Source organism: Rattus norvegicus, chromosome 2, assembly GCF_021556685.1.
Source record: "Rattus norvegicus strain SHRSP/BbbUtx chromosome 2, alternate assembly SHRSP_T2T, whole genome shotgun sequence".
Lineage (NCBI taxonomy): Eukaryota > Metazoa > Chordata > Mammalia > Rodentia > Muridae > Rattus > Rattus norvegicus.
The window spans coordinates 84,226,765-84,253,611 of record NC_141535.1 but is presented as its reverse complement, the minus strand read 5'-3'; the positions used below and the strand labels follow the sequence as shown (position 1 = coordinate 84,253,611).

Genomic DNA, 26,847 nt, shown 5'->3' with positions numbered 1-26,847 from the left:
ACTGAGCTAAATCCCAAACCCCCGCAGTCAGTGCTCTTAAGAGCTGAGCTCTCTCTCTCCAGCCCTTGAGTTTAGTGTTTAGAACCCACTTTGAGCAAGCAATTCATGATAACACATTACTCCATCTCCAAGGGATATAATGCCCTCTTCTTTCTGTGAGTGTATCTGCATGAGCATGCATGCATATGCAAGTTGATAATATTTATATGAAAAGGGACACAAGGGACTCAGGAAGTAGAGGCAGGAAGATCAACAATTCAAAGGACGGTCTCAACTATGTATTGAATTTAAGGCCAGCCTGGGTTGCATGATACTTTATCTTAACAGTATTGGCACTCTCCTGCTCCTTGAAAAGGCTGTAAATTTCCTCAGATAGACCTGGAGAATAATAAAACATGTTTGGATTTATTTTTAGAAGTACCGTGACAAGGCAGGTGAGATGACACAGCAGGTAAGTGAGATGACACTTGCCACCAAAGCTAAAAACCTGGATACTGTTTCTGTGGGATCCATATGATGGGAGGGGGGGACCTGACTGTTGAAAGTTGTTCTCTGCTCTCTACATAGGAGATCCATGGTACATGCACATATATGTTTGTGTGTGTGCGTGTGCACACACACATGCAATCAATATATTCTTGAAAGGTCTCTTGAACCATGAATGTTCTTTGTTTTATTTTGTTTTTTAATACCTTGAAAAACTGGCTGAAGAGTTGGTTCAGTGGTTAAGAGCACTTGGTACTTTTCTAGAGGACATGTATTTGGTTATTAGCTCCCATAAGGTGTCTGTAACCATCCTTGCACATGTTGTGCTTACATACAGGCAAAATATAAATATAAATCTCTACAAAACCACGACTGTAGAAAGTTTGTTTTACTTTCTTCCAAGATCTAATTAAGGATGTGTGTCAGACTCCACAATTAAAAATTTCTGTTCTCCAGAGGAAGGGGAAACTATAGTCAGCATGTATTGAAAACAAACAATTTTTGTTTTCTTTTATCTTGTCTCCATACTATTAATGGAAATATGATTGTTTTAATATTTTTGTAGAATATATTTTCACTTGGTATGGTTTAGAAAATTTAAGATTGTTTAAAGAATTTTGTATATTATAATTGATGGAAAATTTCCTGGTGTGTTCATGTTTCTATTTTTGTCCACATAGCCAGTTATAAATTGAATATACACCTGAGGATAAACAAAGCTACTTGGAAAGGCACTTACTTGGGTAAAATTTATATTTTTAGCAGCAGAGGATGATTGTTAACTCTTGCATGAATACATATATAACTTCATTATATAACTGGTGGAAACAATGCACTATTAGAATTCCCTTTAGTGGTTTCTCCTACTTGAGACCTTGCCTGTCAATTGTTTTTATACAATAAAAGTAAAGGAAACAAATGGATAGATTCAACTCTGGGGTGTGTGTGTGTGTGTGTGTGTGTGTGTGTGTGTCCCGTCCCATGGTGAGGACTGGTCTAGAACTACTTGTACTTCCTCTTGAAGACCCGTGTCTAGGCTTAGTCACCCTTCACATGGTGCTTCTGCACACTGTTTATGCTGTCCACCTATTTAGTCCTTGTGTTGCCAGAGTTATCAGATTGACTCTGATGTTATCATAACACTCAAAGCAAAGATCCCTCAGTTTGCTTAATCATTAGTGATGTTTGTGAGTTACCATGTATTATAATTGCCTGTTTCTTGTTACTCAAACTTTCCTGTTACTGCGTGTGTGTGTTTTTGAGTGCCCCTACATTATTTTGTGCATATAAGAAAGGCATAGTATACGTAGGGTTTGACATTGTTCTTAGTTTCAAGTACTCACTGTTCTTGGCATTTGTTTCCTGTGGATAAGAAGAGTTTTGCTTGCTAACTTTGTTTAATCTACCTCCTGAATGCTGCTGCCAAAAGCATTACATACTTTGTTACATAGTCACTGAAGTCTTTTTTACAGATTTTTACAAGTATTCTATTGAGATCCAGAAGTTCCTATTGTCTGATCTTAAATTCACTATCTCGTTTTTAGTAAATATTTTGGTTTTTGTTATAATGGGTTCTTTATCTTCCATTGTTTTGATGTTTTTCATCTTTCAGATTTGTCATTGTTCACAGGATCATTTTTATGATAGCTGCAACATCTATTGGCTGAGGTTTTTAATTTAGACTGGGGTTTTCCTTATGCTTGGTATGAGTGGTTTTTTGATGGTATCGTTTATATTAAGTTTCATTCTTATTAAAATGCTTGGGGTTTTGTTTTTTATGATATGCAGGTAGAGGAGGCACTGCCTCATTGCTGGCAGCTGGAGGTGAGTCTCTTCCCACCTTCGATGTCAGTAGTGGTGCTTTGTTATTGCCCTTTAGGCTCTCCGGATCCCCAAGGATGCCCTTCTTGTTGCCTGAGATTGAAAAAGTGGCTTATTTATGGAAGTTGTATTCCTATTAGCCTTTTTTTTTTAAAGCCTTCTTGGTGAGTTGTGTTTTTGCTAAGTTAGGTGGTTGATGTCTTGGGCTTTCATTGGCAGAGGGAGGGCTAGGATCACAGTTTTTCATGTGGTATTTGTCTTTGTTGCAGTGGTAAAAGTTGAATAGTTGTTGACTTTTGGGACTGTTGAGACAAATACTACTTGAGTTCTTTCTTTTCCCGTATTGTCAGTGCAGTGTTCATCATGCTAAAAGATGGACCAGTGAAATAAGAAAATCACTAATGTCAGTTTTCTTATGTTTGTATATGCATTAAGTTTAGTCACATACTGGAGCCTTCTTGTAGCTTCTGTCCTTTAAGTTTTTAAATAATCATAATATTTCTATTCTGCTTTTTTATTAACAGTTAATAATTATGCTTAGGATGTCTTTGTATATCCTCTGTCTTAGAATATAGTCTATGAGGGATGTATGAGTATATTGCTGGTCTTAATTTTTTTTTATTAAGAGTTCTTTATTTTGGACTGGAGAGATGGCTCAGCGGTTAAGAGCACTGACTGTTCTTCCAAAGGTCCTGAGTTCAATTTCCAACAACCACATGGTGGCTCATCTGTAATGGGATCAGGTACCCTCTCCTAGTGTGTTTAAGACAACTACAGTGTACTTATATACATTAAATAAATAAATAATAAAGCTTTCTTTATTTTTGTGTATGTGTATGTACTTGCTTGTATAAATGTGCACTTCTGTGTGCCAGTATTCACAGAAATGTCAGAAGTCCTAGAACTGGCGTTAGAGCTGCATTATGTCTGATATGAGTACTGGGAACCACACCCTGCAAGAGTAGCAGATGCTATTAGTCTCTGAAGCTATCCATTCCTTGCTGGTTTTTCTTTTTCTTTCATAGTTTTTAAAATTATGTATTTCTCTTTGTTATTGTGTATCTGTGGACATGGGTGTATCACACACTGTATGTGGAGGTCAAAGAACAACTTTGAGGCATCTGTTCTGTTCTTTTACCTTTACACAAGGTACTAGGAATAGAACTCAAGCCATCTGTCAGGTAGGTATACATAGCAAGTACTTTAACTTGCTGAGCCATCTCACCCGCTCCAAATTACTGCCTTAAAGTGTCTTTCTCTTTTGTGGCTAGCCATGGTATATGCTTGGGTTTATTGATTTGTTTGTATTTTCATTTAGGCGTTGCTTCTTTTCCATTTTGATATAATTTTGTTTTGTACTTGCAAAGGTGATTTCCATGGTCAGAAACGAAATGGATGAGCAGTCTACAGTTACCTTCCTTTTTCCCTATAGATTTCGTCTGAGTGTGGGAGGCCCTTAATAATTTTACCAATATATTTGGAAAGGGTCATTACTATTATCTCTCTCTCTCTATCTCCCCCCCCCCCACCTCCAAAGAGCCAAAAAATGTATCAGAACAATTACTAATGAGCAGTGGTTCTCAAACTTTAGAAAGTAAGAAAGGGAGAAAGAGAAAGCAAGCACCTACAAGTACATACATCCCTGCATCCCCTACATGTATGGAGGTCAGAGGATAACTTTCAGGAGTTGCTTGTTGAAACAGGGACTGCTGTGCTATGTGCTCCAGGATAGGTAGTCTGTGAGCTTCCAGGCTTTTGTCTGTCTCACCCATCTTGCTATACAGATGCAGGCAACTGCATGGAGCTTTTTACATGAGTTCTGGAGGTCATACTGCACTTGTCAGACTTAAATGAAGCATGCTTTTTACCTGCTCAGATATCTTCCTAGTCCTTGGCTCTCAAACTTTTGAGGTTTTAACATATGTTTATACTCTTAAAGACGTGTAAGAATTTTACTTGTTATATTAGAAAATAAAATGGAATCATTTAATTTAAATAGCATATTCATTCATTATGGTTTTATACATAATATACATACTATTTTTCATAAAACTGTATCTTTTGAGCTGGGTGTTGGTGGTGCAAGCCTTTAATCCCAGGACTTGGGAGGCAGAGGCAAGCAAGTCTCTTGAGTCGGAGGCCATCCTCACTTACAAAGTGAGTACCAGAACAGTCAGGCTACAAAGAGAAACCCTGACCTGAAAAACCAAAACAATTACAAAACCCACGCAAAGAAACTGTATCTTCTAAATCCTAAATCCTCCAATTTGGTTGAGAGAGAGAGAGAGAGAGAGAGAGAGAGAGAGAGAGAGAGAGAGAGAGAGAATGTGTGTGTGTGTGTGTGTGTGTGTGTGTCTGTGTCTGTGTCTGTGTCTGTGTCTGTGTCTGTGTCTGTCTGTGTCTGAGTCTGAGTCTGAGTCTGACTGACTGTTTTGGAACTTGTTATGTAGATTGTGGTTGTCCTTGAGTGCAGAGATCTACCAACCTTTGCTTCCCAAGTGCTAGAGTAAAGGAGTGTGGCACCAAGCCTAGTTTATATTTACAATTGTGTTTAATGTCTAGCTAATAGAACAACAGCTCTTTATTTTTTAATATGTGGCAGCATCCAATATGTTGTATCATGTGCTATCTGTAGATGCTACTGTAAGTTGGATGTGGTGATAAATTGGAGCATTTGGAGACTGTCACAGGAGAGCACTGAGTTCAAGGTTAACGTGGGCTACATAATGGGATCCTATCTTAAAAGAAAAGGAAAGAAAGACTAGAAAGAAACCTCTGTAAACTGGCTCATCAGTGAGTGAAGAGAGACTACTCAGGATTGTTAGAATGCAGTTCTGACCTTTCAGTCTTTGAATAAGGAAGGGACTCTACAAACTCTAAGGATCCAGGTCTCTGCTACACATTAGTGTTATGTTAAGAGCTTTGGGGATTGAGTTTAAGTTGGTTTGTCTGTGCATGACACTGTGTTCGTTGGTTTGTCTCTGAGTTGAATGGAGGCCTTCTGAAAAACATCAGTGTCCTCTCCAAGTGTGTATTGGACCCCCTAAGATTTCCCTACCTCAGTCCTCCCTTGTTCACAGGCTCCTTTCTATACAGATTAACACCCATGGAGTTTGCCATTGCCTTGGTCCCAGTGCTGCTTTCTCAGCTCACACAGAGCTGAGTTGCCTTGGACCAGTCAGCTATGCCTATGTGTTTTCTCATTCATCCTTGTACTTGTATCTTGCTGACTACAGTGTACTAGTAAGTTCCATTTTTGTTTGCCCTTTCTCAATTCATACTTAGTAGCTGACCAGTTACTATGTCCCTCCCTGGAGGGTGAATAATGTGACAACCCCATTTGTGTGAGCCTGTGTTACTGCTGTCTTTCTTTGAATCATTTTCTGATAGAGCATTCTCAAAGGAGGCTGTTGATACAGGTTACCATACCCAGGGCTGTTCCATCTCTATTAACATCATCCTGTCTACTTTGCTGATCTACAGTAATGAATAATTGTGTCAGTACTCAGTATGGTGGTGACATTGGGCAGCATTTATCTCCTGCCTGGGTAACTAGTAATTTATCCACGATACTTATCTGCATCCATGGTGCTAGAGGCTCTGGTACTTGAAGATAACATGGATCAGCTGCAAGCACCATTGCGTTTGTCACCTTTATGTGTTGGTTGCACTGTCTACTGTGGCAGTGACTAACCTGGAATCCAAGTGATGGGGAATCTTCATTCACTTCACAGAGAGGGGCATGCTAAACTGCTATCAGAGGAGGGCAGGGGCATACATATCACTAACTCCAAGCAGGAAAGGGGGCAGTGAGTGGAACCTCAGTGAACTCTACCACAGAGACTGAGCTCTGAGATAGCTCTTTTGTGGGCAGGGGAATGTGACTTTTCCATTTAGGTAAAGAGACTTATATGGTTGCTTGGTAACCAGGGAGAGTAGTGTACTAACCAATTAGGTTTTCCTGATGATTCAGTGTCCCTCAGCTTGGATAAATGGCATTCTGTCGCTCAAGAAAGAGCAACCGGAAAGTCTGTGATGATACCAAGTGTTTGGGATGGTGCAGCATAGTCCTCAACTTGTGTGCTTTAATCCAGGGGATACCACGGGCCCTTTCTCAGTTCATTAGTGAAGCCCGAATCATCAGGGTTGCCATTTTTTCCATTGAGTGTGGAATTTCCTGTAAGAGAGCAAGTCCGAAACAAACATTATGCCTTTGTCCCTTTTGCACATTGACTGTTGCCCTGGGATTATTTGTCACTTGGCTGTGAGGGTCAGCCGAGAAAATAGTCTTAAGTAATAGCAATAGTCAAATTTCAGAATGAGGCACTGAACAGGAGAATGTTAGGAGAAATGAACAAGAGAGCACAAAAGATCTCTTGAGGTTTTCTTCTGTGTTGCTTGCTGGCCACAGCAGATGGGAGGGCAGAGGATGTGTGTGCCTAGAGCCCTTTGGTGCTGGGTCAGGGAGTGCGTTCCATAGTTGCTGACTCCTCAGCCCTGGGCTTCTGTAGCTTCTGCTTAAAGAAGCTTCCTGTTCCTCATCTGGTAGGAGTCTGCAAGGTCCTGAGGTGCTGTCCCCAAATCCTAAGTGTGTGTGGACGTACATGCTTGGAAGGGGAATCTACTGTGGTTTCTTCTACTGTTTCCATCTTATGTCCTCAGATAGGATTTTAAAAAATATTATCTTTAAAATTATATTTCTTTTTTATCTCAATGGGTATTTTGCCTGCATGTGCCCTGCCCATGGGGGCCAGAAGAGGGCATCTGGTCCCCTGAAATTAGAGTTACAGGCATTTGTAAGCCACCAAATGGGTGCTAGGAATCAAATCTAAGTCCTTTGGTATAGCATCCAGTCCCCTGAAGCATCTCTCTAGATCCCTGAACATTTTTAGAGATAATCTTATTTAGAAAAATACATTTTAGGTTGGCATACAAAGCAGTGAGCTTCATTCTGGCATTTTCATTTATGTCATATTTTGTTCTCATTTTTCCTTCCCTCAGATGTTTTGTGTTGCTTAAACCCTTAGAACTGAATTTAGACTTTAAAAGTTACACCGTTTGGACACTATTATTTGTGGCTATGATTCTTCTACTTATTTGATTGTTACAGGAAAATGCAAATGTGGATAAATTAAATGTGTTTTTTAATTTTCAATTTAATTTACAGACCTTTCTAAGGAACAACTTGTTTTAATCCATTTTGAAGGAATATACGTAAATTCAGATGCATCCTTTTTTTTTTTTCTACATTTTTCTTTCTTTTTTTTTTTGGTTATCTTTATTAACTTGAGTATTTCTTACTTACATATCCATTGTTATTCCCTTTCCCGGTTTCCGGGCCAACATTCCCCCCCACTACCGCCCTCCCCCCCAACAAACACGTTCACTGGGAGTTCAGTCTTGGCAGGACCAAGGGCTTCCCCTTCCACTGGTGCTCTTACTAGGCTATTCATTGCTACTTATGAGGTTGGAGCCCAGGGTCAGTCCATGTATAGTCTTTGGGTAGTTGCTTAGTCCCTGGAAGCTCCAGTTGGTTGGCATTGTTGTTCATATGGGGTCTTGAGCCCCTTCAAGCTCTTCCAGTCCTTTCTCTGATTCCTTCAACGGGGATCCCGTTCTCAGTTCAGTGGTTTGCTGCTGGCATTCGCCTCTGTATTTGCTGTATTCTGGCTGTGTCTCTCAGGAGAGATCTACATCCAGTTCCTGTCGGCCTGCACTTCTTTGCTTCATCCATCTTATCTAATTGGGTGGCTTGTATATGTATGGGCCACATGTGGGACAGGTTCTGAATGGGTGTTCCTTCTGCCTCTGTTTTAAACTTTGCCTCCCTATTCCCTGCCAAGGGTTCAGATGCATCCTTAACTATAAGGTTTATCATAATTTTCAGCTCTCCTTCATTTAATGCGATGAATTTTACCTTTAGCACAAAATATTCTGGTTTTGTTGGTCTGTTTTATATAAAAGCCATACCCAAAGGTAATCCCATTTTTTTCTCTGTTATCAGATATATGTAGAGTGTGTCGGTCAGAAGGAACACCTGAGAAACCTCTTTACCATCCTTGTGTATGTACTGGCAGTATTAAGTTTATTCATCAAGAATGGTAAGTCATTTGGAAAATTGTATAATTCTTAAATTCAATTTTGTTCTCTATAATAAGAACAATCATTTCCGTGAACTTGCCCTATATCACTATTTTTGAAAACTTTTGTTATATACGTTTAAAGTTTCAAAAGAAATTATTCATAGTTTAATACCTGGCATGTTATTTTGGTATATTGTGGATATGCTAATGATAGTCTCTTGTTTATTTCTAGCATGGGAACTTGTTTTGTTCATGGGAATAATTATGCTTTCCTGGTTTTGAGTGGCATAATAGCTTATATTAATTAAGTACTCTGACAAGAACTGTCTTTGATGCTATACATGTCTATTTTTTTAAAATGTATTTACTTGTGTATTTTATATATACGAGCACTCTATTTGCTTGTATGCCTGTGGGACAGATGATGGAATTTGACAGAAGAGGGCATCAGATCCCATTACAGAGGTTGTGAGCTACCATGTGGTAGCTGGGAGTTGAACTCAGGACCTTTGGAAGAGTAGCCAGTGACCTTAACTGTTGAGCCATCTCACCAATCCCCGCTTTATACATCCGAACTCACTCTTTGCAAGAAAAGTCCCAACGTCATTATGTGGCTGAAGGAGCAGAGCATAGAGAAAAGGAAGGGCCTGTCTAAGGCGCATGCTTGCTTGGGCAGGGCGGGAGGGAATTCAGACCTGCTCACTAGCTGGCTGTGAGCACTGTGAGGCCAAGATCAAAGCTGATCTTGACCCCTGGGTTATTTAGTATTATTCAGTATTCAGTTAGCTCGGAAGAGATTAGAATTTAGGTTAATTAAATCTTTTTATTACTACAACACATACTGGTTTTGTATTTATCTGTTTTTAAGTTTTATACTCTTAGACAGGACATATAAAAAGTTAAAATATGCCATATTTGAAATCTTGAAAACTACAAAAGTTCCGTAATACAAAAAACTTAATAACATGAGTTTTCAATGAAACTGATGTTGCTATGTTTTAAACACTGTATTTATGAATATATTTGTAATTGCAGCCTAGTTCAGTGGTTGAAACATAGTCGGAAAGAATACTGTGAATTATGCAAGCACAGATTTGCTTTCACACCAAGTAAGTTTGTTTGAAATTTTCACTACAGTTTTCTCTTTATTTCTGGCAACAAAAGGTGTTTAAAGAGTTTGAAAGCAATAATTTTCAACTTCATTGTCTTTGATAGTAATAGAAATAACCCGTTCCGCTTAGAAGGCTATTTTAAGAAATATTATGCTTTACAGGCTTTTTTTTTTATATAGGTTTTGTTTTTGTTTTCTTTTTGTTTTTGCTTAGTCGCAGACAAGCTTGAACATCTACAGAGGTGTCTAGTGAGTGCTTGTGAGTGCATTTGGTTTTTAACTCATGGCCTATCTCATTTTGTCTGTACGCTCATGTTTACTGTATTCTGTCTATCCTTTTAAAAAGAAATACTGTCAGTTTTAACTTTATCTATTCATTTTCAGTATGTGTCACTAAAACATTCCTTTTATGAGTCATTATTTCCCTGCAGAAACAATGATGTCTTGACTTCCTCAGATCTAGCGTATTCAGTTTGATCTTCCTTCTGAGTTAAAACTGGGATATTAAATTTTTAGTAGTAGGGTGGGGAGGGGAACACCCATAAGGAAGGGGAGGGGGGAGGGGGATGTTTGCCCGGAAACCGGGAAAGGGAATACCACTCAAAATGTATATAAGAAATACTCAAGTTAATAAAAAAAAAAAATTTAGTAGTAAAGAGAAGTCTTAGAGCGTGTTTTTTTCCTATATGAAACCAACTTTTTTTTTTTTTTTCTATTCTTTTTTTCGGAGCTGGGGACCGAACCCAGGGCCTACCACTGAGCTAAATCCCCAACCCCTGAAACCAACTTTTAAAAATGTATGTGCATGTGTGTTTGGCTGTCTGGGTGCATATGTATGTGTGTGCGTGAAGGGGCACATATGTTGCATATATGTGTATGTGCCAGAGGTGGAATGGGGGTCCTTTTTTGAACCTTGTGTGACAGTCCGGGGCTGTCCTGGAACTCACTCTGTAGAACAGGTCGGGCTCAAACTCAGAGATCCACCTGCTTCTGCCTTTGGTGAGTGCTGGGATTAAAGGCATATGTCACCATGCCATGCTGGGGTGTCTTTGATTTCACTGCCTTCTAACATACATTATGGAATCTCATATGAATTCACAACTCCTCACCTCAGCAAGTGTGGCCCTGGGATCTGCTGTCCCCACCTTTTGGGCACTGGAATTGAGGCAGGCCATGGCTTCCATGCCTGCCAGCCTTGCATGGATGCTGGAGATCCTCACTCTGATCTTCATGCTTGTGTGCTTCTTCCCAGCCCCAGGAAACTACCTTTTGAGTCCGTCTTTTTGTAAGGCTAGAAGAAATATTTTTCAGATGTCTAAAATTTTAATTATAATACTTGTGCCTATTGATTCTATTGTGACTATTATATCAAACAGGACTGTATTGGCAAATTATTAAAAAATGGAAGCACAGTTTTTCATGCTGGGATCCAAGTACATTGCACCTTTCTTTTGTGTGTGTGTTTTACTTTTTTTTTTTTTTTAAAGATTTATTTATTTATTATATATAAGTACACTGTAGCTGTCTTCAGATACACCAGAAGAGGGCATCAGATCTCCTTACAGATGGTTGTGAGCCACCATGTGGTTGCTGGGAATTGAACTCATGACCTCTGGAAGAGCAGTCGGGTGCTCTTAACCGCTGAGCCCTCTCTCCAGCCCGTGTTTTACTTTTTAAGATCCTTGTGCTGCTTAGTACAAATATTGTAACTTATCATTGGTTTTACTTGATATCTGACAAGCATAGATGACCAAAGTTACTGCATTTTGTTTACTCATTGCCAGCAGAAAGGTTACATGCATTCTTTCATAGTCTTTAATTTTCTCTGGTGCATAAGGATGTTACTGTTTGTGAAAATTTGTAGCACATATCAATACCTGTGGACCTTTACCTTGAGACTATGGAATCATTCTTAAAGGATTTTGTTTTTTAATTATTTTTTGGCTGCTAAAGATTAAATCTAGTGTGTTATCTGTGCTATCAAGTACTTTGCATCTGAAAAACACCCAGCATGGTCTTTTGCGCTTGCTAGGCAAGCACTCTACCACTGAGCTAAATCCCCAACCAGCATGGTCTTTTTGTTTTGTCTAGTTGTTTAGTTATTTTTCTTCTCCTCTGGCCCTGTTTTATAATTTTAGATCATCAATTTTTATATGACAATTCCTTGTTTTGGCCTTTTTGGAGAAAGAGGTGTTTGAAAGACAATGTTGTATTATATGGAATAGAGCTTTTTTAATAAAATAATCTTAACTGGAACAATTCTTACACAAATTTTTTTAATGTGGGAATGTTCTCAAACTACATCTAAATTATATTTTGCAAAGATGTCTGAATTAATGATTTGAAAATTAAGATGTTATAATTGAGAGGATGGTTAGCTAAGTGACATCAGTGAGCTGTTTGTTCCAGTGAAATTGCTGTCACAGGCCTTCACAGGGATGCTGTGTCTAGCACTTGCATTCAGAAAGTCCTCTGGTCACAGGCCTACAGAGTTCCTTTTGCACTTGTGTCTGTTACTGCATCTTTTATAGCCGGAGAAGCCAGGTCATCAAATGGTTGGCCTGTTAGATGTGTGTAGACTAACACGATTTGAGATTCAAGGCTGTGAACTGAGGAAGTAGATGTTTCTCTCCTCTTAATGCTGTTTTTCTGCTCAGTGGACTTTCTTTGTCTATTTCTATATTTTAGTTGTAGTTTGGATAAATAAACAGCTCGTATAAATAGTATTATTGTAATGATTTGAAATTCAGTAGTTTATAGGAAAAATACTTAAGCTTAGTATCTCTGTTGTATTTATGAATTAAGTCACTTAAAAATTCTCATGAAATCCTGGGTAATTTTTCCTCTTCTAGTTTATTCTCCAGATATGCCTTCACGGCTACCAATCCAAGACATTTTTGCTGGACTGGTTACAAGTATTGGCACTGCGATACGATACTGGTTTCATTACACACTTGTGGCCTTTGCATGGCTGGGAGTTGTTCCTCTTACAGCATGTGAGTATTCATGCCTCTTCTGGAACTGGTTAAACATTTTATAACTGTTTAATATTTTAGTTGTTGCCTACTACTGCGAATGATGTTTTAATTATTTATAATACCATGTATTAGGAAAGAAAACTTCTTCAGTAATTTGTTTCTGGAGAAGAAAGGGTGTTTTTCTTAGACATAAATCAGTATTGATAATACATGACTGACAGAGTATGTAGATATGATTCTGTGGAGCAGGGATTTTAAATACATGTCACTTGTAGCTTCGTGTTTCCTTAAGTTAAACCAACTGGAGTACCTGTGGAGATAGAGACCATACACAAAGTAGCAGAACAGGCACTGTTGGAGAGTGGCTCAGTGAGCCAGCCGCTCCAGTGAGGCCTCCTCCATTGTAATTCAGAGGTACGAAGTAGCTCAGGTGAGACCAACAAGGAGAGGCAGGACTGAGTGACTGCCTAGCAAGAGTTCTACAAGGTCGGACCATGGAGATGGAGATGAAGAGTTGATAATTTCCGTTAGGAAACTAACCTAATAATAAAGGAAGGATACTATAAACCTAAATGCTTCAAATGTTCTAGAGCCAGGTAGGATGCTGATAGTGATAAGTGGTAGTGAATTACACTCTCAGATTTCCTACAAAGTAGAGAAAAATCAGATATGAAATTAGCTTGTTGAATGCTAGAAGACAGTGGCACCTTCCAAACACATCAGGTTGGTTTTTTTTTTTTTTAAATCTTTATTAACTTGAGTATTTCTTATTTACATTTCGATTGTTATTCCCTTTCCCAGGTTTCCGGGCCAACATCCCCCTAACCCCTTCCCTTCCCCTTCTCTATGGGTGTTCCCCCCCCCCCCCATTACCGCCCTCCCCCCAACAATCACGTTCACTGGGGGTTCAGTCTTGGCAGAGGTTTTTTTTTTTTTTTTTTAATAACGTAAATCCCTCACTCCCCTACCCCCAATAGACTCAGTTGGAAGAACAAAATACAGACAGTTCCTTAGATGTTAAGTGTTTACTTTATCACCTTTGAAGCATATATACCTGTAATTCTGTCACTGGAGGCTGTAGCAGTCGGATCCCAAGTTTGAGGCCAGCTTGGTCTATATGGAGCATAAGAAAAGAGGAAAGGAAAGAAATGTTCAGTTATAGCCAAAAGCAACATACTTTTCTAAAATCTACAAATAAAACAGTTCAGTCCAGGTGGATGCCTGAGTTCACTATAACAAGCTTGATTTCTGTCCTGACTTTTCGTGTATACCCATGTACCTCAAATTTAAGTTGCATCATATAGTACATATCCTTACAGACTTTTCTAACCATGTACCATTCTCCTTTCCTAGTACCTAGTGCCAGATTTTTAAGGAGCTCTAATGCTATGCAGCCCGTTTTCCGATTGTCTGACTCTTGATTTGTTAGTTGTACTTATTGTAAGCAATTATTGTTTGCTTTCTTCTGTAAATATGTAAATAATTTCTATTATTGACATTCTTTCTAGACTACCATTTTGACTTGACTTTTAAAAGAAGCCATTGAACTCATGGAAATGGTTTGGTTTAAGACTGAGGACAGTGCTTAAATTAAGAATGTACAAGAAATGTTCTGAAGGGAAAGCTTAGCGTTTTCCTTAATACATTTCTAAAGCTGTAGACTTGTTACCTCATTCTCTCTAGAATTCTACCTTTCTCACTTTTCTGAGTAAGAGGGTAAGGGATGGCAGTGAATGTAGTACAAGTAATGTAAGCTTATCCCTGACCAGCTTACAAGTAAATGAAACTCTGACTGTGGTTACTTTATTTGATTTGGACAATTATGGGGGGGGGGGGGCAGGGGTCACATCTGCTTTTTTAACTGCTGGCCTGGCTACCTCCCCAGTGGGGTACCCCAAATGCTTGCTGTTTCTCCTGGTGTGCTCATGTTACCTCTCTTCTTCCTCTTCTGGTCTCTCAGGCTCAACCTGTTATCTCAGACACCTGCTTACTTCTGATAATCCTACCGGCAATGAGCTATAGCTATTTTTATTTAACTAACAGTTTTAAGGAGCAAGGTTTGCACAACAAAAGCTGGTAAATGTGAGAAATCTCTTGTAGACCTCTGCCTTAGGGAATAGAGTTGAGCATTACAATACATAGCAGCAGACCAAACCTCAACAAGTGAAATTCTTTTATGCTTGTCTTTCCCCTCCAAGACTGTAAGCTAGTCTTTGAGACCTTTTGAAACTTTTATTTTAACCCCAAAGTGTTTTTAAAACAAATATTTGTATATGTGTGTGCTCTTGTGTCTTGGTGTGTGTGGAGATTAGAACAACTTTGGAATGTTTGTCTCTCTGAGGTTGCTGGGATTGTTCATCTCACTGGACTCTGAAGGTGTCATAAGATTATGCACTGTGCTGAAGAAGCTTCTTAGTTCAAAGATGTGTGTTTTGAAAACTCAAATCTTTTGTTTTTATGAATAGTGAATTTTGTAGTTCATCTTATGATCTAGATAATTAATTCTCACTTCCCCCAATATTTAAACTCTTGCAATAAAAACAAGTGTAAGATAACTAGAGCTGAGGATGTAGCTCAGTGTAGAGCTCATGTGTGAGGCCCTCATTTCAATCCTGGTTTGGCAAAGACCACCTAACACTGTCATGGAGAACTTACTATTTGCTCACTTTTAAAATTCTCTTATAGAGTAGTAGTTTGAGGCCAGTGAGATAACTCAGTGCTTGTTACACAGGCTTCTGAGTGTCATCCTTGGAACCCACAGTAGGAAGTAGTAGGAGTGGTAAAACTCAACTCCAGAAAGTTGTCTTCTGACAACACTCAAACCATAATATGTGGGTGTGAGCAACCCTCTCCGACCCCCACCCCCTCCAAGCAAATAAAAAACAAAAACTAAACCAATGAGACCCAGGCTTACAGAGACTAAGAACACTTATTTTATTGGTGTCCGTGTTGTTCTACTTTACCTCTGCTGTCTTGAGCCAGCTGTGAGTATATGATGCCAGTTGTGACTGTGCCATTGTGCCCTTGTTTGTAGGCCGCATCTACAAGTGCTTGTTTACTGGCTCCGTGAGCTCACTACTGACACTGCCACTAGACATGCTGTCAACGTGAGTATTAATTAACTCTGAGGGTGAAGTTTGGGCCCTGTAAAAAAAGTGTCTTTTCTCATATATTTATTCTTTTTTGTTTGTTTTGCATCCTTTTATTTTGAGACAGTTTCTCTGTCATATAACATCCCTGGCTGTTCTGGGGAACTTGCTTTGTAGACTAGTCTTGCCTTGAACTCACAGAGATCTACCCGTCCCTGCCTTTTGAGGACTGGGGTCAAAGCATGCACCATCATGCCTGGCTCACATATTTAATCCTATTACCTGAAGATTCATCTAAGAACATCAATTTATTATTTTTATCTAACTACAGTTTTGTTGCTATAGTATAGAAATTGGTGTGTGTAAGTTCTGTTTCTTTTTTTTTTTTTTTTTTTTTTTTTGGTTCTTTTTTTCGGAGCTGGGGACCGAACCCAGGGCCTTGCGCTTCCTAGGTAAGCGCTCTACCACTGAGCTAAATCCCCAGCCCCAAGTTCTGTTTCTTTTAAAGCAGAAGAATTTAAGGAGCCTTTTGGAAAGACATGTAAAACTAAAATATTTTGTGCACTTTGAGTTGTATGCTACTGAATTTGTATGTTGAACATAACTTTAAAATGTTAGTAAGATGATTGTTAAACCACATTAAAAACTTGTTCACTGTAGCTTTTCTTTTAATGCTGTGATGTTAGCATTTTGCTGGCCCTGTGTTGACATGTCCTCTAACTGGTTGTTGCCTCCTTCATTAGACTACTCACAGAGGGACGCTAAGTGGGAGTGGTCAGACAGAATTAGGAACACTCTGGCCCTGCACTGAGTATTTATATAATTTATAGAGGACAGTGTTTTCCTGAAAATTCTGCATATGTACCACATCTGACAGCATGCCGTGTGTGTATGAGTTAGGTCATCTTCAGGCAAACCATCTTCTTTCTTGCTGCAAAACAGAGTTCAGACATAATGGTGTCAGACAGCTGCCATTTTATTTGTTCATAATTCTGGAGGTCAGAAATTGAACTTGGGCTTAGTCGAGCTATTCGTCTGTTAAGCTTGCCTAAGCCACCACACATGTCTTTTAGTGGACTTTGATTGTCTAAGGAGGACCTTTCTGAGGTGCCTTAGTTCTCCACATGGCCTTTCATCTTCTAGAAGGTGAATGGGGGTTGCTCTACAAGGTGGACTTGGGACAACACAGTGACCTGGGAGAGTGGGACCTCACAAGGCCTTTCCCGGTCTCTGGCACTTGGGCATCCTTAACTCAAGTCTAGGCAAACATGATGCTAATTCAGTTTGAAGGCATTAGAGAAAGGGACTTTAAGGTTTGGTTCCACTTAAAGTCTACAAGAAGCAATTACTTTTTTGTCAAGGAAGTTAGAGAAGTGCTATTTTAGCTCCACCTCATGATTTTGATGATGTAGAGGAGCCTTTAATAAGTGATAGTGAGGAATCCTTTGATTTTTGGAGACACTGTAGATAGGACCTTCTTAGGGGCAATGCTAGTTAAAGTGTGGAGCTGATAGGCCGAGGCCTTTCAGATTGACCTTTTATTATATTTTTGGTTGTGAGGCTAGCCTTTAATGGCTGAGCCATCTCTCCAGCCCGACCTTTTCTTAAATGAATACAAAAGCTATCAATTTTCTGAAGTCTATCAATATTTTTGAATTATTCTGAAGTCAGACATTGACAGTGAAGGATGAATTTCTTCAGAAAGAAGGAACAAGAGCTTCCAGGTGTTAGAAGTCTCATGTTTCCTTGCAAGGTTTTCTAAAGGATCCACACCTGCCTCTTTGAAGATAACTTGGTATTTCTGAGGTAGCATTAAAACTAGAGTTTCTGTGCTATATGTTGTTTCTCCATCCGATTCATAGTGTGCTAGATGTCTTTCAGCCCTTTCCTATATGTAGGTATTAGACCAGGTACTAATAACCAGGAGTTTTCCACCTTTCTCACTGATGAGCTTGTTCATATATGTACTTCTGTTTTGCTTAAACTTTAAAGTTCTGTTAAAAGGATAAAGTGCAGTTGCTTACCTAAATTTAGTAAATTTTATAGATACAATGCTTTCATTTTGTTGGATCTTTTTTTGCTTATATTCCTGTCTCTTGGCTATGCTAAAAGAATAGGATGGATAGTTAATAGCTATGTAATTTGATATATTTTGTATCTACTCAATACAGTAATATATAAATTACATATTATCTAGTTTACAAGTTAGAATTTCAACATCATTATAAGTAATCCTTTGGAAGCAACTGCATTTTACTGAAAAATTTAGATTTTTTTTTTAACAAGTGTTCTTTGAAGTTAATGTGTCTAATTATTACTATTATTTTTTTAAAATAGGGAAAATTTGTTGGCGGATTGCTTGCAGGGTTGTTTTGTGGTGACATGCACACTTTGTGCATTCATCAGCCTGGTGTGGTTACGAGAGCAGATAGTCCATGGGGGAGCACCAATTTGGCTGGAGCATGCTGCTCCACCCTTCAATGCTGCTGGACACCACCAAAATGAGGTAAGCCCCTCACTTGACATGTATCTTACATGGGCAGCACATGAGTGTCCTTTTCACCCTCTGTGATCTAAATCCTTGACCTTCATGTGCCTTACAATGTGCTCATATTATAGGAGAGGACAGGGGAAATGAAAAAATACCTTCTGACTGTCTCTTAATGTTCTTGCTAGACTGGGAACAGTGTTAGAGGGAATACTAAAACACTTCCATTTTCTTTGCCTGAGTCAGCAGCTTACTTGGGCCTGGAAGGTAAGAAGCAACTTCCTATATATATAGCTGAGTGGTGGCCATGCCTGTAATCCAGAACAGATCCAGGGCTACATAGTTGAGAGACCTTTATCAAGGTGTGCATAGACATGTACATGCACATACGCACACACTCAAAACAACTTCCTAGGTGGATTTCTGACATGCTCCATAGCATGTAGGAGTGCTCTCTACCTATCCCAGCTTTTTTCTTCATGCAAAATACCTTATCTTTTCTGCTATGTAGGAAGAACCTTTTCAGAAGTAGAAAACTTGGGCCAGTCACAGTAGACATGTTTGCAACCTAAGCTAGATAACCATAGTTTGGATTCCCCAGAAGTCACAGTGGACAGAGAAAAGTTGTCCTGTCACCTCCACACATGCAATGTGTTTAGATCTATGTATGAGGGCATGTGCACACACAACACACTAAAAAAAAAAAAGAATTGCGTGTAGTTTTCTTGTAAGTGATAATAACATGCTCAGATACAAGGGAACTTGCCAGACTGTTTCCAGGATAGTATAGCGAGTGAATTTTAGTATCTCACCTGCTGGGAATTTAGGGCCAACAGTGTTACACAGTAACTACTCAGTGAAGTGAAAAGTTCACATTTCATACACTTTTTTCAGAAAAACAGTTGATCACAAACTATTCAATGGTAATTAATCTTTGTTCCTATGATCTGTATTTTGTTGCACTTTAAAAATATTTAGATTGTAGCAGAAAAAGATTTCAGACTTAATGAAATTGGAGTATACCTTTACCTTTGAAAAGCATATGTACGAACTCAACACCACAAGATGTGGTACACACTGGTTTTGGGGATGGAACACAAGGCCTTGTGTATGCTGGGCAAGCAAGCACTCTACCACTGAGCCACACCCAGGTCTTTTGTTGTTAATTTTTAGACCCAGTCTCCATATGCAGCCCAAACGAGTCTCAAACTCACACTCCTCCTCCCTGTGCCCCAAAAGTAGGAAGGGTGCACCACCGTGTCAATGCTGGCACTGCTATTAGTTTACGATCAGCACTGTGGTAATTGCACCTCGTATTTTGAGGCATTTCATGTGGTTTTGTTTTAGAATTCTCATTAAATCAAGTGAATTGTGTTTTAACTTAACAGTTAATTAGATCTTTGCATTTGGTTATCGGCAGAACTTGGATTTGTAACACTTTGTGCTGTTGAGGACTGAGTCTAGGGCTTCACACTTGCTATGTACCTACCATCCCATGGAGCTACAGCTTCAGTCCTTTTATTTTCTATTTTGAGACAAAGACAAAGGTCTGGTCAAGTCCAACAGAAGACCTCAAATTCATAGTCGTCTGCCTCAGCTCCTTTCCCCTACAGTATCTGGGATTACCACTCTGGGCCACCATGCTTGGTTGGTATCCTAAAGGCAGAGCCAGGAGAAAATGCATTTGGTAGTTGATAATTCCTAGTCTCTAGGTCAAACTAGAAATCATTTACTCAAAGGTTCAATCAAAGCAAATTAAGGTGTGTATGCATCTGTAAATGTACATACATTTTTAAAAATTGGTTTTGTCCCTAAGGTAGCCAGATTTGTAAGCCCATATTTTATTCTGTCTGTCTGTCTGTCTGTCTGTCTGTCTGTCTGTCTGTCTGTGTCTCTCTCTCTCTCTTGGCTTGAGTGTGTTCCCATGTTACATATATAAATGAGGCTATGCATGTGCCATGGTGTGCATGTGAGGGTCAGAGGACAACTTTTGGTATGTGGCCTTGCCTTCTACCTTATTGGAGACAGGGTCTTAGATTCTCTGCTAGCTGGTCCACAAGCTTCCAGGGATTCTTCTGTCTCCACCTTCTCTTGTCATGTTGGAGCACAGCATTGCAGGTACATTACTGTGCCCAGCTTATGTAGGTCCTGGGAATCCAAAATCTAGTCCTCACACTTGTGGGGTGGCAAGTGCTTTGCCCATAGAAACCACCCCCTCAGGTCTAAGTGCTTTCTGAAATGTGCACATTGAAAAGTGAGTTCATTTCGGGCAGTGGTGGTGCATGCCAACCAGGTAAGTGAATTCCTGGGCTTTCTTCTCATTTTAGGCTCCTGTAGGAGGAAATGGAGCAGAAAACCCTGCTGCTGATCAGCCAGCTAACCCAGCAGGTGAGAATGCAGTTCTGGGTGAGAACCCTGATGCCCAGGATGGTCAAGCAGAAGAGGAGGAGGAGGACAATGAGGAGGAAGATGATGCAGGTGTAGAAGATGCTGCTGATGCCAACAATGGGGCCCAAGGTAATGGCTGCTCTGTGCCCTTGCTCATCTTCAGGGCTGCCAGACATTCTTAGCTTGCGCTGAAGACAGAGTAATGTTGTCATGTTTTATGATGTGTTAAAATTCTGTTTATTACCTGTTTCTGTTTTGACAAGCTATCATTAATATACATGTACGCAAATTGCTTTCTGTGAAAGAGGAAACATGTGTATCACAGTTCTTCTCACAGGACTGACCTACTGTCCATTCATCCATCTGTCCTGTCCATATCCATTAGTCCATCTGTCTGTCTGTCCGTAAATTATAGGTTGGGGAAAAAAATGGTTAAGTGTGACCAGGTTCACATTTTGAGGAAGTAGCTTGGTATAGAATTACCTGACCCCCTCCACCACCTTCCTGTTTTCATGGAGTTGCTGCACTTTTCAAATGAAAAAAGAACTGTAGTGAACACTGCAGGCCAGGTGCCACCTCTGGAAACCATTTTTATTTTCTGTAAATGGGAACTCTGGAGGGTAAAATCAGACCCAAGGTGTGTGTTCAGTTGTCAGAGCTCACTGCCTTCCTCTTCTGTTATTCTTTTTTTTTTTTTTTTTTCGGAGCTGGGGACCGAACCCAGGGCCTTGCGCTTCCTAGGTAAGCGCTCTACCACTGAGCTAAATCCCCAGCCCCTCTTCTGTTATTCTTGAGTCTACTCTGCTAGTGTCTGTGTTCATTGTGCCAGCCACTTGAGTATAGAGTTGTGAACAAAATGTCCGGGGCTGCCTTCCTGGGAGCTTCTGGTCTAGGGAAGAAGTAGGAGACATAGCATTGTATTAGTGTATATGGGTTGCTCTGAGGTTAGTTTTATTTACTTATTTGGTGTTTTTTTCAAGACAAGGCTCCTCTGTGTAGCCTTGGCTGTCCTGGAGCTTACTCTGTAGATCAGGCTGGCCTCGAACTCACAGAAGCTGCTTGCCTCTGCCTCTCAAGTGCTGGCATTAAATAAAGGTGTGCACCATCACTGTCTGGCTGATGATACTTGTTATAAATAAATAATGTTTCCAGGAAGCTCAGAATAAGTGACTTTTGAGCTGAGACCTTTTGAAAGATAAGAAAAAAAGACATACCCGGGAGCAAAAGGCTCCCAGGGAAAGATCAGAGGCTCAGAGAAAACAGCATGTGCTACTGCTGTTCTAGTGCTCCACGCTCACCTGCCGTATGCAGCAGCTTTAAGTCTCCTCTTTCTGGTCTGGACCCATCAGCAGTGTTCCTCTGTTTTGACTTAAGTCCTTAGATATCTTGCTCACCGCAGTAAATCAGCCCAACCTGCACATTTCTCCAAGTTTGCTATTTAATCTCCGTCTGCCTTTCATACTTTTTTTCCCCCCTTGGGACAGATCTTGCTGTATAGTCTAGGCTGACCCAGAATTTGTAATCAATTTGCCTCAGCCTCCTGAGTGGTAAAATCACAAGCTTTGTACCACCTGATTCAACTCTTGACTTTTTTTAAAAAGTTTATTTTATGTATGTGAGTACACTGTAGCTATCTTCAGACACACCAGAAGAGGGCATCAGATCCCATTATAGATGGTTGTGTAATTGCTGGGAATTGAACTCAGGTCCTCCGGAAGAGCAGTCAGTACTCTAAACCGAGCCATCTCTCCAATTCTGACGTTTTGAATGTAGATAATATTTCTCATTGTGTGTATATATGTATGTCTGTGGTCTATGGGTTTATAATTGTGTGTATAGTGCCCAGGGAGGCCAGAAGAGAGTAGTCCCTAGAGCTGGAGTCCAGGTCGTTGTGAGGCACTGATGAGTAGAGCTGGGAGCAGATGGAGTCCATTGGCACAGTGGGAACTGTTAACCACTAGTCGGCCTCTGAGTTTTATACCGTTATCTTTTGCTAACTTACTAATTCGAAGAAAGTTTAATCCCTTGCTTTCCTTTTTTTCCTCAAATCTACCAGATTCATTTCTGAACCACAGCTATTAGATTTGTCTTTCACATAATCCTAATTATTCCCTTTCTAGCACTTGCCACAGTCTAGGATGATTATTTTGTATGTGTTAGTACAAATGCACTCATTTGTAGGACTAATAACCTAGTTAGTAATTTATGTCATATAAAATTTTAAATGTGGTTCAACTTCACCACAGATTGTAATTTAAACTGGCTTTTATGTGTAGTTTAGTGTGTGTCAGTAATCTCAAATGTGCAATTGTATTTTCAGACGACATGAACTGGAATGCTTTGGAGTGGGACCGGGCTGCTGAAGAGCTTACTTGGGAAAGAGTAAGAACTGTCACTGTCACATGTCCCCTTAATCCTAAGATGTTTTTTGAAGTTGGCATATTTACCTATGAACACAAATTTCATATTTAAGTTTGATGAAGACAGTTACTAGGATTTAATTTCTGGAGAAAATCAAGCAATGGACCTTGTGGTAAAGATGATCACAGGTCTGTTTTTCTGTCTTTAGTACAAACCTTGTTCCATGGAGGCAGTTTGACCTGATATTGTGGACTTGAGAAAAATTAAGTAAAAACTTAAGGGGTTGGGGATTTAGCTTAGCGGTAGAGTGCTTGCGCGCAAGGGCCTGGGTTCGGTCCCCAGCTCTGAAAAAAAGAAAAGAAAAAAAAAACCCAAAAACTTAAATTTAAACAGGATTTCCACACACTAATTGATGAAAATAAAGTAATTACATAATGAAGTTATGACTGGTTCTATTTAATGTAAGAGTTAAAAGTCAGAACGGGTCTGTTTTCCATTTTTCAGTATTGGGCAAACATCCCTACAAACCCGGGGCCTTGGGCATGCTAGGCAAGCACTCTTTCACTGAGCTCACCTGCCAGCTGCTTGACTCACTCTCCATCTCAGCAGCTGCCCGACTTTCTCTAGTGTGGGAAGCACAGACATATACCCTGCCTGCACAAGATGAAACATTTCTACGTGATATCATCTTCTGTATTACTTAGGGTAAAGGGAGACTCAGAGTGTGATACTTGAGAACACAGAATTTCTTTCTCTCTTTCCTTCTTTCTTTCTTTTTTTTAAACATTCTGGGAATGATAAGGTTAGAAACTATTTAATGATACTGATAGGAAAGCAATCTTTCTATAAGAAAAGAAAGTCTACTGCATCTTAAATTAAGGCATATTTTTTATTTTAGATGCTTGGACTTGATGGATCACTAGTTTTTCTGGTAAGTAGAACTATTACTTCTGATAGAATTATGAGTTATTTGTCTTTGTTATTTGGTAACCTCAAATTCATGGAGTGTGCTTTTATTATACTAAAGTCAAAGTAATCTTTGACTTTTGGTTACTTCATGTTTGAAAGTATATTTTACATACTGACTGTACTAGAAATATTTAAAGGTAATCTTATGTAAAAACAAAGTTACCTAAATATTTGAAAGAAAATATCCAAAGTTAATAGTAGTTAAAAGAACTTGATGCTTAAAGTTGGATTGTACATGTTTAATGCGTGTACTGTTGGGGCAAAGCAGTCTCGTCTGTTCCCCAGGAGAGAGCCACAGTCTGATCTGGAAAGTCTGCTATAGGAGTAAAGTTTACAGCTTCATTTTTTATTTTAGGGTTTTTAGTTTTTAATTTTTTAAAAATTTATTCATAAGTATATGTCGAGGCCAGAGTCTGTTAATCTCCTTCCAGTGTGGAACCTGGATCAAACTTAGGTCCTCAGGATGCACAGCAAGCACTTTTATTTGGTAAGCCACCTTAGTATTCCAGAGCTACAGCTTAAAGGTAGCGCCACCAGGACTGGGGAGATGGCTCAGCGGTTAAGAGCACCTGCAGCTCCTCCAGAGGTCCTGAGTTCAAGTCCTAGCAACCACATGGTGGCTCACAACCATCTGTAATGGGATCTTGGTGTCCTCTTCTGGTGTGTCTGAAGACAGCTACAGCGTACTCACGTATATGAAATAATTTTTTAAAAAAAAATATACATACATACATACATACATACATACATACATACATACGAATGAATGAAATATGAGGCAAGAAATGACAAACTACAATGTAGCAAGGGAGATTGTTAAGTCTTTCTTAGAAGTCTTTTAGCAGGACATCTTCAGAGATGATCTGTTAAGAGATTGAAGCATAGAAGATGTTGGGATAGAGAGAGTTTAGGAGCCCTTAAGGCAGAGAAACTTAAAAAAAACAAACTGAGCTTCCATGGTCAGAATGTATCAGTCATTCTTTTTGGATAACTCATCACTTTCTTGCCTGATTGGTTGGTGGAAGACTGGGGAACCCAAACAGATGGATTTTTCTGAAAATAGGTCAGACCGTCTCATCCAGCCCACCTTCGGAAAGTTCATTGTCTTCATGTTGGGTGACTTGGTGGGCCCAGATGATTGCACTTGGACAGTGTAGCCTGTCAGTATAGAATGTGGCTAACATGCATTTGACATGGCTGCAGGAACAGGTGCATAATGCATATATTAATATATAATAATATACGGTAAACTGTGTATGTACAATGTAAATTATATAACAGCGGATCAGATGACAATTCAAGAGTGTGTTTCTGAGACAACAGCCAAGTTACCACATGGAGAATGCAGGGACTGGAGGCGATTTCATGTAGCAGTTGCTGGCAAGGTGGAAGGAAGGGTATTTAAGTAGTAGTGGACTTGCTGAAGTCCAGAAAGAAAAATGGGGAATGAGAGAAGCAGTCTGTATTGACATTAATGTATTGATTAGAATGAACTTTTTTCCCCAATTGGAACTTTTCATTGTCATTTAAGTGAAATCTGATAGTATTTGTAAAAATCTGTGTAATTTGTGATGGACTATTAGTTTTGAAAAGGAAATTTTTATAAATTGATTTTATAAATTGATTTATTTTCTGAATGTGAAAAATGTGAACTTTGTTTTATTAGTTCTGTTTTCACAAGATGTGTAATGAAAACTAAAAAGTTAAAAATTACAGTCAGTTATTTTCAGGACTTAGCATGACTAAGTGGGTGAAGTTGCTCAATTAAACACGAAGTCTCTAACACTAATGCTGTCTCCTGTAGGAACATGTGTTCTGGGTGGTATCGTTAAACACACTGTTCATTCTTGTTTTTGGTAAGTTATACATACTATGCTTTGAGCTCTTGTGCTATCATAATAGAAGTTTGATTTTTCTCTGAATCTTGTTGCAGGCTTTTGTGTTATTTGCACCTTAGAAATATTAAGGAACGTATAATGTAGATTTAGGAGCCAGACCCTAGTAAATGCTCTGACTTTTACTTGGTGGTGGAATCATCTTTTGCCCTATTTATCTATTATACTGTTTACTGTTAACAGAGAGAAGACAACTTATTAAGAACAAACTGAAATTTAGCTAGAAAGGCTTCAGGAAAAGAGAAGTATAAAACTTGTAATAGAAAAATTTAAGTACATTTTCTGATTTAACTATAGTGTCTGTCATCTTTATATCTAAAACTTAGTAGAATTCATGTATCATTTCCCAATAATCCATTATATTTGTGATCTGTAAGTTGTTCCCTTAAATACCATTTTATAGTTGGTTTGTTTGAATAACGACCCCAGTAAGTGTTCATGTTACTTGGAAGTTGAAATTGTCTTTTGTTTCCCACTCCTCTCTGTTATGACAAGAGTGTGTTGATGCTCATTCAACTACTTTCTTGATGTCCCCCACCCTTATCCTCTGTCTACCATGTTTTCTAAATTGGAAGCGAGATTAAAGGGCCTGGTCAGGTTCAGTACATCTGTGAGAAGGTTATTATTGGATGCACATTTTGACTTTTAATGTGACATAGGAAGTATATGATATTATCCATTGTTTTATGACCTCATTTTCTCTTCACACTAAGAAAGTAATCTGGGAGTTGTGGGGAGCTGGGCAATGGTGGCACATGCCCTTAATCCCAGCACTCAGGAGACAAAGGCAGGCAGGTCTCTTGAGTTCAGGGCCAGCTAGGTCCACAAAGTGAGTTCTAGAGCAGCCAGGGCTACACAGGCAAACTCTGTCTCAGAAGAAAAAAAAAGTAAGTTATCTGTGGAGTGATATTTTATTCAATGACTTATTTTCAGTCCTCTTCAGTCCTCTTTAGATGTTGCAAAAATGCTGAATTTTTCAAATTCTGGCATTTTAAAGATATAGCTGGTTTTTCTGCAAGAGTAATCCAGTTGGTCTGAGGGTAGTTCTCAGGAGATTCCAGACACGACCAAGGCTGTCCTTTTAGTAATTGGTTCTGAATAAGGAACTGGTGTGTTAGCCACTTCCCAGACACAAAACATTTCATGTTGCTGTCTTTCCTTTTGTGGTTATTTTGAGC

At 39.3% G+C, this 26,847-nt stretch overlaps 1 protein-coding gene across 2 annotated transcripts in view; it reads left to right on the top strand.

Moving 5' to 3' along the window:
* Window positions 1–26,847, top strand: part of Marchf6 (membrane associated ring-CH-type finger 6) — a 79,384-nt gene that overhangs the window by 14,055 nt on the left and 38,482 nt on the right. For both annotated transcript variants that reach the window (XM_087618514.1, NM_001305274.1), the window contains 9 exon segments: window positions 8,312–8,408; window positions 9,426–9,499; window positions 12,354–12,497; window positions 15,514–15,586; window positions 17,906–18,074; window positions 20,384–20,573; window positions 22,765–22,826; window positions 23,704–23,736; window positions 25,579–25,630. In XM_087618514.1, coding sequence (XP_087474640.1) covers window positions 8,312–8,408; window positions 9,426–9,499; window positions 12,354–12,497; window positions 15,514–15,586; window positions 17,906–18,074; window positions 20,384–20,573; window positions 22,765–22,826; window positions 23,704–23,736; window positions 25,579–25,630 — 894 coding nt within the window.